Below are 13,490 nucleotides of genomic sequence, written 5' to 3'. Positions count from 1 at the left end.
TTTTAAAGGGTAGATTGAAGTTCATCCAACAGTATTGTTTTTAACTGGTCTAAAATAAAACTATAAATATTCTTTTTTTCTTTTTTTTTTTAAAGTACAATGGAATTATTGCAAAGGTAAGGAATAAAATATTGTTAATATTAATAATCATGATATATTATTATTAATATTATTGTGGTCTCTGTTTGTTTGGTCTCAATGCTTAATATTGTAGTTCAAAATGTAATGTATGACAAAATAAATATTTCTGACCACATCATGCAGCTCTAATATGTAAACATCTAAATTACATTTTAAAATACGTTTTTTAAAATATTATTTCTAAATATAAAAACAGTTACTGTCAAATAATGATATTAGTATTATTAATAATGATATTATTAATATTATTTATTTTGCCTGAATGTTTTTCATATTGCAGTCCAAAACATAATATGACAAAAACATTTTTGACCACATCATGCAGCCCTAACATGTAAATAAATTACTTTTTCAAATATAATTTTTTCATTAAAATAATCTAAATAAAAAAATTAGAGAAGCCTAATTAATTATTAAAATACTATTTACCTCAAAATCCCATGGTGTATTTGATGGAAATATTTTTGTCATAAATAAGGGCTTTTGCTGACAAAAAAAGAGAATCGCTGCATTAGTGTATAACTAATTCAGATGTATTTTATATTATTACCTATATTTATATGTTCATTAAATAACACTTAACATTTTGTCTTTATTCTCGACACATTTCGACTTGGTTCTCAAAACAGTTCATGAAATAATTCTTAACATATCAGTAGATATTGTTTGTTAATATCTAATTAAAGTATAAGTTGTTAATATTTCTGTTGCTTATATGTTGCTGTTATGTTTTATTAATCTCATATTTACTCAGTTCCGGCTTATGCATAAGTGACATTAACATTATGGTCTTTTAGAAAATTGAACGAATGTAAAATACAAGTGTAGAGACCTGCAACCACAATAACCTCCGAATACAGTCAGCACAACCGTTAGCAAGAGGAAATAAGATTGAATATGCTGTGTCATTTGTGTTTCTCCATTTTTCTCATTTGATTGTACACATACTAGTTCTGTCTTTTTAAAAACACAAAGTAAAGTTGAAGGACCGTATGTAGCATCCAGCTAATCTTGCAGTTCTGCTTCTGCATGCATTACTTTTCTCTTGCCTGGCTTTGATAAAGATTTATTTCTGAATCAGACCAGCCTAATTTCTTATGCACATGAGCTAATCTGTGAGCTGGTTGCTTATGAACAGATGCATCACCCATGTCATGCGGTCTCTATGCCAAAATACACATAAGACAAACACAGATATCGCATTTCACTCCGGCTATGATGAAGGATGTGATGGCGCTCGACTCCCGCTCAATCATACGGACAGTCAGTAGCGTAAACGCATTCATCCTGTGGCTTAACCTGATGAACCTGTTAGCAGCGATGCCCACATGTGACGCGTGATGTGGGATGCTGGCGTTGGGCGGAAATAATGAATGTCACTCATACTGTAGTCATGTTTGACAGTGAGTCTATTCATCCAGCCGAGCGAGGAAATTCAGCAGCGTTCATTGTGAATGAAGGAAGTTCAGCAGAGTACACCAAACAATTACAGTTCATGACGGATCCAAAGCCAGTTCTTTGACGCCCTTGATGGCTGTTTTTTATTATAAGTGTAGCTCAAAGTGATCAGATGTTGAATGTGGTGGAGTAAATGAGTGGAAACTTGCCTGGTCAACACTTAAAGACAGTATTGGTTATTTTCAACAGCCAAAGAAAATGTATATCTCTAACTTGTATGTGTAGAGGTTGTCTTTGGGTCAACTAACAATTAATTAGTTACTTTGATCATAGTAAGCTATTGCATTATTTTAGCATTATTTATTTACCATAATAATATTTCTTTTTATTGTGGTTTTCGTTTTCACTTTAATTTACATTTGAGTAATTTTACCATGTACTTTTTTCATTATTATTTAGGTTATTTTAGATACTACTTTACAGCATTCAAGTTTTAGTGTTTATTTTAGTCAAGGCAATAGTTTTAATTTAATTTTCAACATTTTTATTTATATAATTTAATATATTTCTATTTATTTCTAATTTAAATGATTTAAAAGTTTATATTTTCAGTCTTCATTTTAATTTAAATTTAAGTAGTTTTATTTCGTGCTTTTGGCCCTTTTATTTTTTATTTTCAATATTTATGCATACTGTTGTTATTTATGAATTTATTTTTTTGTTTTAGCAATTTTGGTAATTCAACTGATTGGCAATAGCTCTAGTTTAGAATACTTGATTTGAATTAGCTTTTATTTTTATATTTTCATTATATCATTTTTGTTTTTTTCATCTGATATTTTATTTTATTTTATTTATATATGTTTTATTTTAATTTCAGTTTTGTGCTTTTATAAAAATAAGTGATAAGTGTGTAATTTTCCCAGTCTAGTCAAATGATTGCTTTTGTATTTAACCACTGTTAAGTGTGTTATAACCTGTATTGCAACAATGAACCCGTTAACCTTTATAAACTCTTTGTCTCTGTAGTCTGATTGTTTCACCTTATTGCAAGTTTATCTCGAGTACTTCCTCCTTTTAACAATCGTTTGTTCTGCGCTCTTGATTGTAGTGCTGTATTTGACACATCGGTAATCTTTCGGTCTTTCCTCTCTTCGCAGTTCTATCTCCAGGACACCAAAAGCAGCAATGGCACCTTCATCAACAGCCAGCGACTGAGCCGGGGGTCTGAGGAGAGCCCTCCCTGTGAGGTGCTCTCTGGTGACATCATTCAGTTTGGGGTGGATGTGACTGAAAACACCCGGAAAGGTGAGAAAAGTCTGTCAGTGATGATGTGCTTGTCTGTAATGCAGGTGTGGGTGCATTTATTTATAGATGCTTCTTTCTGGATATAAACCTATGCATTATATTCCTTTTTGGTATACACTACCAGTCAAAAGTAACTTTTTAAAATGTTTTTTTAAGCCAGCATTTATTTGATCCAAAGTATGGCAAAAACGGTAAAACTTTGAAATATTTTTACTATTTAAAATAACCGTTTTCTGTTTGAATATATTTTAAAATGTAATTTATTCCTGTGATTTCAAAGCTGAATTTTTAACATCATTACTCCAGTCACATGATCCTTCGGAAATCATTCTAATATTCTGATTTGCTGCTCAAAAAATATTTTATTATTGTTGTTATCAATATTTAAAACAGTCGAGTACATTTTTTTTAGGATTCTATGATGAATAGAAAGACCCAAAGATAAGCATTCATCTGAAATAAAAAGCTTTTTTAATGTTATACACTATACCATTTAAAAGCTGGAAGTCATTGTTTTTTTTCCTTTTTTTGGAAAGAAATTGTAGAAATTAATACTTTTATTTAGCAAGGATGCTTTAAAATTATCAAAAGTGATGATAAAGACATGTTACAAAAGAAAAAAAAAATCTACTCAGCATAATAATAATAATAATAATACTACATGAATATTAGAATGATTTCTGAAGGATCATGTGACACTGAAGACTTGAATAATGATGCTAAAAATTCAGCTTTTAAATCACAGGAGTAAATAACATTTTAAAATATATTTAAATAGAAAACAGTTATTTTAAATAGTACTTTTTTTTTCAAAATTTTACTGTTTTTGCTGTACTTTGGATCAAATAAATGCAGGCTGTTCAAAAACTTTTAACTGTTTGTGTATATTATATAATATTTATATGATATTATAATTTTATAATATATTAAATATCAATATGTATTATTTCTTCCAAATAAAAATGTGTAAAATTAATATGTGAATGCATTTTCCATTTTTTAAAAATGTGTTTATATTTAATATATGATGTTATATATTCTATATTATGTTTTATATATGTAAGGTATTAAGATATTAAATTTGGATACTAATACTAAAAATACACAAAATATTCAATATTAAATATAAATATATACAATTTTTTAGAAATAAATGTAATATGTTTTTTATATAGATTATATTTTAAATATATTCAATATACAGTAAATTCAATGTTACAATATTAAATATATTATCTTTTTATATAAAATATAATATAATATATAAAATATATAATATTTAATTTAAAGACTTAAAATATAAATACTGTGTATGATTAAAAAAATGTTTCATAAACATTAAGTTAGATTAAATGTATTAAATATTAGAATAATTTTATATACATAAAAATTGACATGATTCAGAAAAGGTCTTTGTCACTCTTACAGTTCAAATTAAACCAAGTGTTAATATATTTGGTGCTTTGAGTGTAAATTTGGGGGCTTTGCTTAAGGCGAGACATTGCAGGTTATCACCTTACTTACCCAGTTGATTGATTACATTGATAATTGCAAAAAAAAATTTGTATTACAAGTTTTCTAAAATGTTAGTTTAAATATGCAAATGAGGCATTATTTAATGAAATATGTGCTCATTTGCATACATTTCTAGTACAAAAATCAAAATTTTTTGACGTATTAAAGTCAAATGTTTTTATAGAAGGAATTTTGGGTGTCTCATTTTGTCACTCCATAATTCAGAATAAACTTAGAACAGACAGAAAACAATGTATTTTTTTACAATGTTTGGGGGAATAAAATGTTGTATAAAATCAAGCAAATGATATATGAACAAATCCCTCTGTAAAAACCGTCAGGATATAGACAGGAATAAAACTGTAATGTTTGTTGTGTGTAAGTGCTACTGAAGTGGAGATTCATGGCTCAGTGTAGGAGAAAAAAAACTCATTTTGAGAAAACGGCCTTTAAAAATATGCACTGTAATTGAAATCTATTGACACAAATAGATAAAGTGCTATATAAGAAACACCTAACAGTGTTTTTTGGATGTTTTCTTTCCACTAGTCTGGAAAAACACTTTATAAAAAACAAAATCTCAAAATTGAGAGGTGCATGAAAAAACAGCGTTTTTGCCTGCAGTGTCTCCCCTTAAGTATCTAGAATCGCTTTTGCACATACAATACTGCAATACATACTGCACTTTAGTCAGATGCTGTAATGCAGAGACAGGCTTTTGAAACCCAAGATTGCTGGCCGGTTGCTCCTGTGTCGTAACTCAAACGCATGCAATGAGACTCTTTCACAATCAGATACAAATGCAAAGTAACTTACCCTTTAGAACGAATGAAGGCAAACACTACTTCATAACAAAATGAAAGTACACATGAACATGAAAACCTGTTTTAATTTGTGAGGTGTTGAAATTAGTCTTCAGTTTTCTTTGGAAAACCCTCAGGACGTCATCTAGATATTTTAAATCATCATGACGTGTTTAACCTGTAGCTTTATTTAAATGCTTCTTGTTACGAAAATAATGCCTTTTTTGTATAACCACTGTTGTCATACATCCCTAATTTACGTTTCACTTTTCTTTTAGTCACTCATGGTTGTATAGTGTCGACCATCAAGCTCTTCTTACCAGATGGCATGGAAGCTCGGCGGCGATCAGAGTAAGTCCTGTTTAAAGATTGTTCAATATTTTTTGCGAGGTTTAATCTCCCAAATAGCTTCTATCTGTTGTTCGCTCAGCCCGGTGTTTCATTCTTTGTGGTAAATCGTGTTTACAAGCTTTATCACTTCTAAAAACATGCACATAATGTGATCAAATCTCTAAGAGCTGAGTCTTACAGCTGCTGATTCCACTGATTCACTTGACCAAAACAACATTTGCCTGTGCTTGTTCAGAGGAAATGACATGTGGGCTGTTAGTTTGACTGTTCGTGGCCAAATGTTCTATGACGGGAATTAGTGGAGGATCAGATCTTGGCTTTTATGCTGGTTTTGGTTCCGTGGTTGTATCATTTCCTTTATTTGTGATCATTTTTTCGGCTATTTAGCAAATGCACATTGCGTGTTTACACGTATAATCTCGCCACATGGCATAATGATGCACTGTGTTGCTTCTGTTTAGGCAAATTCTTTTGATTTTGCAGAATATTTAAAATGTAATCACAGAAAATAATTTCAGAAAAATTGTTTGCAGCAAAACAGTCACAGTAAAGATGAAGAAAAATTTGTAAATGCAAATATGTTTGTGTCTTAAAAAAAACCCCAAAACATTTTCTGTTCTGTTTGCGTGATACTCAAATTGTGTTTAACCTAGGGTTTTTCTAGCTTTAAATAACATTAAAAATAAATAGATTTTATTTAGTTTTACCTTAAAATGATAAAATGATTAAAACTAAAATTCTAAAGAATTTAAGACATTTTTAAAATGTTTAAATTAAAAAATAATATTTCTAGTAAAATCTATATAAAAGAAATAATATATTTGAAAGATTTAAATTTTGTTTACCTTAAAATGTTAAAATTACTAAAACTAAAATGATAAATGAAATATTTAAGACATTTTAAAAATATTTAAATGTAAAATTAGAAAACAGAAAATATAAAAATATGTAATTCTAGTAAAATATCTATAGTAAAAAGTTGATAACACTTTGCAATAAGGTTCATTCATAAAAAATACATAATATATTTTAAAGATTTAAGATTTTTAAAACTAAAATTATAAAGAATTAAGACATTTTAAAAATATTTAAATTTTAAAAATGATAAAATAAGGGAAAATATAAAAATACCTAATTTTAGTAAAACATATAAAAAAATAAGGTTCATTAATAAAATAAAAAAATAATATATTTTAAAGATTTACGTTTTGTTTACCTTAAAATGTTAAAATTACTAAAACTAAAATGATAAATAAAATATTTAAGACATTTTAAAAATATTACAATGTAAAAATTATAAACAGAATTGCTAAAAAATGTAAACGGAAAATATAAAAATTTCAGTAACACTTTACAATAACACAGTGAATATTTAGCCCAGTTAAGAGATGCTGTGTGTATTTTTAAGAAGTCAGTTCTTTAGGAATTGTTCTACAAATCTTTTTTTTTGGTTGTTTTTTGTATTAATCTGTGTATCAGAGAAGAACATAAAACAGACAAGATCAGTCATTAGTGTATTTAGTATTTTCTACACTAATGCCACCAAATAATGTTTATGACAAAGCTAAAGATGTCAAATGCTCAAATTATGATAGTATTAAAATATTTACATTAATTTCAAAGTCAGAGTATTTCTTATTTCTTCTTAAAGAGGCTTTTTGATTTAGTTTACCCATAAATGTTAATTAATGCATTAACTAGCAAACATGTACTAACATGTACGTTGTTTATCCATGAATCCGTATGACTCCAGTCGTAGTTAAGGATAGCTCTTTGTTAGTTTATAATTAGTTAACGCCTTTAATAATCATTAGTATGTGATGAATTAAGTATCAATTTAGAAATTAGTACATGATTATTCATGCACCCTTATTGTATTAGTGTTACCAAAATATCAAATTCTAAGTTTATTTATTTATACAATAAGGTTTATTTAATAATTTAGTTTACCTTAAAATGCTAGAAGTACTAACTAAAATTCACTAAGAATCGCTAAGAAAAATTAAGACATTTGGAAAATATTTAAATAAAAAAATAAGCAAAATTGCTAAAAAAAAAGTGAAAACAAAGTATCTAAATAAAAAATGGTAACACTTTACAATAAGGTCCAATAAAAAAAATAAAATAAAAAATGTTTTTTAAAGATTTGAATTTAGTTTACATTAAAATGCTAAAATTACTAAAACTGAAATTATAAAGAAAAATGAAGACATTTTACAAACATTTAAATGTAAAAGTGGAAACAAATATTTATATAAAAATAGATAACACTTTACAATAAGTTTCAATAATAAAATAAAAATAGTATATTCTTAAGATTTTAATTTAGTTGAATTTGGTATAAAATGAAAAAAAATAAAATAAACATGATAAATTGAAATAAAAAGGTGAAAATTGAAAATATTTAATTATCTTGTTTTTTAATTAGTTATTATTTAGTTTTACATTCTAGTGAAACATCTATATAAAAAAGGTTCATTAGTTACCATTACTTAACTAAATTAGTTTGTTCATTTATGTTAGTTAATACATTAACTAATGTTAACAATTGACACCTTATTGTAAAGTGTTACCAAAAAAAATCCATAAATCAAATTCAAAATATTAACTAAAAAAAGTTTAATATTGTAGTTTTTAGTGATTGTTAAATAACACTGATTTAACCCAGCCTTTTCAACTGTGTCAGCAGTGGTTTGCACATTATTCATCAAAATTGTAATGTCAGCTTACAAAAAAAGTGTTTTTATTTCTTCATGGCCCAGAGGCCTCAATTACATTTTCTGCGTGATTCACTGCGCCCCGTCCAGTTATTGATTTTTGATTGGATTTTCGTGATGCTCCACGAACAGCAGACTGTCTGAGACGAGAGATGAGCACAGGCACCGTAGGGGTCTCGCGGGTCTCATCCGCCTCCATCTGCTCCGTTTCTACAGCATTAATCTGACTGTCACCAAATCCACACCGCTTTGATTACATTCAAATCTAGGTATATGCCAGCCTAGTGCACCTAGTGACAATTCACCTGCGTTCTCTTCATTTACTTAAAAGTCTGCGTAGCGAACCGTTATGGAGCTGCCATCCTGGGTTCAGAGCCAAGCGCTCGTGTTGTTAGTAATCTGACGCTCGGGACGGCTGGTGTTTATTATATTCGTGAAGAGGGATATTGATGGACTTGTTGACGGAAGGGATTTCCTACCACCGTATGAATGCCGTGTTTGACTGCATGTATCACTGGGCTATAAAAATCGCTTAACGGAAGGCATCCATGAAGCAGATGGCTCTCGCGCCGAGCGCTTCCCCGTGGCCTCCAGTTCTGGCAGGACCTGTTAAAGCAACTCACGTGAAAACAAGGTGTGTACTGTGGGCATCTGTGCCGTTTTTGGGGCTTTAAAAGATTTTTTTACGGCTCTCCTTGCCGAATAAAGCTGACGCTTAATGCTAGCGCGAGGAAATGGCAGAGAGCTCTGTAAACACTGGCAGGGATGTGGGACCACACACCTTGAGTTTCAGCTGCTGGCAGACTGTCTTTACAGTAAATCCACCGTGTGGCTAGACACATTAATGACTGAACCTTATTTCTTTACTCTAACCCCCCTCTCTGTTTGGGGTGGCTCAGGGAATGTTGACTGGTTGATTAATAATTGACTAGTCCATTAGTCAGGTAAGCTAGTGAGTTTATAGGGATTATATATATATATACACACACACACGCACACACATATTTATTTATTTATTTATTTATATATATATATATATATGTATGTATGTATGTGTGTATATGTATATATAATATAATTTTTAAATACATTTATTAATTACAAATCATAGAATATGTATTAAATAATATATATAAATTGTATTAATGTCTACATAAACACAATATCATGTGTAATTTAATACATAATACACTTCAACATTGTATGTTCAATATTGCAAAGGTTTATAATGTTAGTTGAGTTATAACTTGTGCAAATTAATAATATGCATAAATACATACATATATACATATATGTATATATTTATGCATATTATTAAATTATACATTTAAATATTGTAAATTAATGCATATTTGTTCAATATAATAGGCTACACATACTACACATATTATTTTTATAATATTATATCATTTTGTTATTAAATGTGTGTGTATGTGTCTATATATATATATATATATATATATATATATATATATATATATATATATATATATATATATATATATATATATATATATAACAGTCAATCTGATTGGTTGAGAACCGTGAGATATTCTACTGGTTTCGCAACAGGAACGCCCTTTCACAATTTTGTATCACTCCGCGTGATCTAGCCGGGACCGTTTTTTTTTCTGAGTGTCATGGCGGACGTCCAAATCCTGTATCATTTTATAAATATTACTCTTTTTGTGTCACAGAATGTAGTTTTAAGAGGTTTTCAGGCGAGAATGTACTTCTTTATAGTTCAAATATGCAGTTTGTTAATAAAGATAACGTCTGTTTGAAAATTTGCTTCGTCGTTGTCGGACGTGCGAGACCCATAACGTCAGGGGGCGTTCTGCACTCATCAATCCGCTCAAGAGCGTTCTGACCACGGCCAGATCCTCAGGAATTTACCGCTGGCTCTGATGTCTCTGTAGTGGTTACACATGACATGTAATTCATTGTGGGTAAATCTAACGGGCAGTCTTTGATCTCAATAATCTATTATTTGTTCCAGAGAAGAAGATAGTTCATGCAGCATGTTTATGTAAATTCAATTCATGAATGCTGCCTTTACTCTTGACTGAATTACCTAGCAACTTTTTGATGCCTGTTTTTTTTGTTGTTCATTAGATATTACTACTCAATAAATAAAAATGTATATAAACTATATTTTAAATAATATATTTAATAATAGTATTTAGTATTGAGAAACGTGTGTGTATTTGTGATGGTGATATTAGTTAACGAGAAGCTTATGGTCAGCTGACCAACCGTCAAACTTTTATTTGAATATATATATATACAGTATAAACTATGTAGATTCATTTATAAGTATAATTTACATATAACTGCATGATTTTACAATTTAGTTTTATAATTTTTATTAACATGTATATGCAAATATTTATTACTTTCTCCTATCCCACCGCATTATAAATAATATAGATTGATTCATAAGTATAATTCACATATCATATTTGTTTACAATTTAGTTTCATAATTTTTATTTTATTTACCAATATGTATATGCAAATATTTATTACTTTCTCCTATCGCATTATAAATATTATAGATTAATTTATAAGTATAATTTAGAATCATTTTGTGATTTTTTTTTTTTTTTTTTTTTTTTTACATTTTTTATAATTTTATTTTATTATGTATATGCAAATATTTAATTATATTTTCTCTTCTATCCCACCTCATTTTTTCAGACAAACACATTTTTTGTCACAAGATGATGACGTTACTGCTTCAGAAATTATTTACTTCTTTAATATAAATTATTTGCAGCTGCTCAAGCATACTTGTCCCATCTCTGTTCGTTCCACTCCCAATTTTCTCGTCCTCTTGGCCTATTCAGCAAACATCAGTTGTGTCCCGTGACGGCAATGGAGCTCCTTGGCCGAGCTCTCGAGCCGGTCGCATGTTCACATCCAGCTTGCGGATGTATTTATAGAAGCCACACGCGTCTAGTTGTTAAGCTCTCGCCTCTGGAGCCCAGCCAGGGCGGTGGAGATGCATGTTTGGGGTTAGTGGCATGCATCTGTGCGCTCTTCTGTTTATTAGAAGATGCATTCGAGGGATTACCGTATGTGTTTGTGGTTTTTGCCATTTGAGGTTAAAAGGTCAACCTGAGAAAGCGTTTTTCTGGAAGTGTAACGTCCCACTAGCCTGCTGAAATTCTTTCCAGCTAGTCGACAAAAGACATCTGCTTAAGATATCTCCCCTCCTTGTGGAGTTTCTCAGCAAAATGCCTTCACTCTTTCCACTTGATGCTGTCCGTTTCGCCTCTTTCAGATAGATCTGCGTTGTTACTTTGTGAGTTAAGACGGATAAATTTATTGATGAGAGAGATGTGATTGTCATCGAGGCCTGGGTTGCTTCTGGTTTTTTATTTTCAATCTGGAGGACGAGAAAGTCAAACACTGGATGGAGATGTCCCATTTTCTCCATTGGGTGAACCCAATTTCTTTCCCACTATAATTGATTGCAGATTGCAGCAGAACACCACAACCAGAACTGGGACATTGTTTCCACTTTACTCATTGGAAATGTAATGGATTTCCAATGTGCCAATCACACTTTATTGGTTCCCTTGTGGGTTGTTTAATTTCTGCATCTGTTATTCTGTACAGTCCTTTTTGACTGTGATTTTTATGTGAAAGCTGCTTTATTAAGCCAGTGGTGAATCTTAGTGCTTTTTTCTTTACCAGTTGCAGTTTCAGACATATTCTTATCAATCCAAACTGCGCCTCATAGCTGGCTTTTGGACAGATATGTTTAGATTGGCTTTAGCTGATATTCACAAATAGCTGATATTTACAAATAATAGCTGATATTCACAAAAGTGCCATCCAACGGAGGGCATGTGTTTTAGTATGTGACTAATATGGTTTATTGTTGGCTGAAGCATTGGTAGATGGGTTATCAGTTATTAGTGGCCAAGTACGGAAGGTGCGAAGGCGCCTTTTGTATTTGTTGGCATTCTTCTTTTTATTATTCTTCCATTTCTTCTTCCGCTCTTGAGTCCATGTCAGCCCATAGAACCATTTGTGGAAAAATTGTGTAATTTGGCACACAGATAGAGGACAATCTCAACATTAACCATAGCAAGTTTGAAGTTTCTAACTCAAACTCTCTAGCACCATCACTTGTCCAAAGTTTTACTGATGTTTATGCTAATAAGTTTTGAACTATAAGGTCTAGAAGGGACATTCTTGAGTCGAATGAACACCAAAATCGTTTTTTCGCTATTTTCCGGACTCGTCCTAGACAGTTTGTATGATTTTCACCAAATCATCTTCAGACATCCTGGCAAAAAGTTATGGAATTCAAGTTGATTAGCATACCCTTCTTGAATAACGGATTAACGAATTTGATGAACAGCCCGCAAAAATGGATTTGAGGCTATATCGGTTTTGAGGCCAAAATTGGTGTGTGTTAACAAGCATGACCTGAGCCTACCTGAACAGTTTTGGCACCACCAAGTGGTCAGGAGATATCAAGAATGGCTATTTTTGCCTATAACTTCTGAATGGTTTGGCCAAAAAACTGGTCTTTTTAGATTCGAGAGTCGAACCATATGCAAATTTTCCCGTCAGCCATTTAAAACAAAAAATAGTAAAATGCTATACTTTATGACAGTACTTTGGGAGCATCGCCACTTTGTGGCCAAAAGCTCTAAAGAAATTTAAAAAAAGGCTGAAAACATTTTTATTAATTTGGCCTATTGTAATGAAACTGGTCTCAATGTATTCTTTGGGTCATGCCGAGAATATATATACCAATTTTGACATCGTCAGCCCCATGTCCTGTTCGCCATTCGTTTCATACTCCTCCTAGACTGTTGATCTGATTTTCCCCAAATTTGACTTATTTGATCATCTTCAGATCATGCAAAGTCATGGATTTCGTGTCAATATGTAAAACGATTTCCGTTTAACACATCAACGAATTTGATGAAATAATGGCAAACTGCGTATTTTCTCAAAGTTTTGACATATTGACTCCAAATTTTACATGTGCCACTCTGACCACGCCATTCATTAACCATTAATAATGAAATTTTCAAAACTGCTAATAACTTTTGACTGCATTAGCCTGTTGTAATTAACAGGTCTCAAAATATTCCATGGTTAATGCCTAGAACACAGTTACCAAATTTGCCAAAGTTGGCCGAACTTCCTGTCTGCCATTTTGATTTATGTTAAAAACCTACTTTTTTTTAACTCGTCCTAGACTGTTAATCCAATTTTCACTAAAATTTAGT

At 30.6% G+C, this 13,490-nt stretch overlaps 1 protein-coding gene across 1 annotated transcript in view; it reads left to right on the top strand.

The window, feature by feature from the left end:
* The window catches only part of slmapa (sarcolemma associated protein a), an 80,041-nt gene that overhangs the window by 18,285 nt on the left and 48,266 nt on the right, over nucleotides 1-13,490 (top strand). The window contains exons 2-3 of the mRNA XM_073825299.1: nucleotides 2,700-2,847; nucleotides 5,444-5,516. Coding sequence (XP_073681400.1) covers nucleotides 2,700-2,847; nucleotides 5,444-5,516 — 221 coding nt within the window. The remainder of the gene's footprint in view (nucleotides 1-2,699; nucleotides 2,848-5,443; nucleotides 5,517-13,490) is intronic.

This window comes from Garra rufa, chromosome 20 (genome assembly GCF_049309525.1).
Source record: "Garra rufa chromosome 20, GarRuf1.0, whole genome shotgun sequence".
Taxonomy (NCBI): Eukaryota; Metazoa; Chordata; class Actinopteri; order Cypriniformes; family Cyprinidae; genus Garra; species Garra rufa.
The sequence above is the reverse complement of the archived record's forward strand: the minus strand, read 5'-3'. Positions and strand labels throughout refer to the sequence as shown.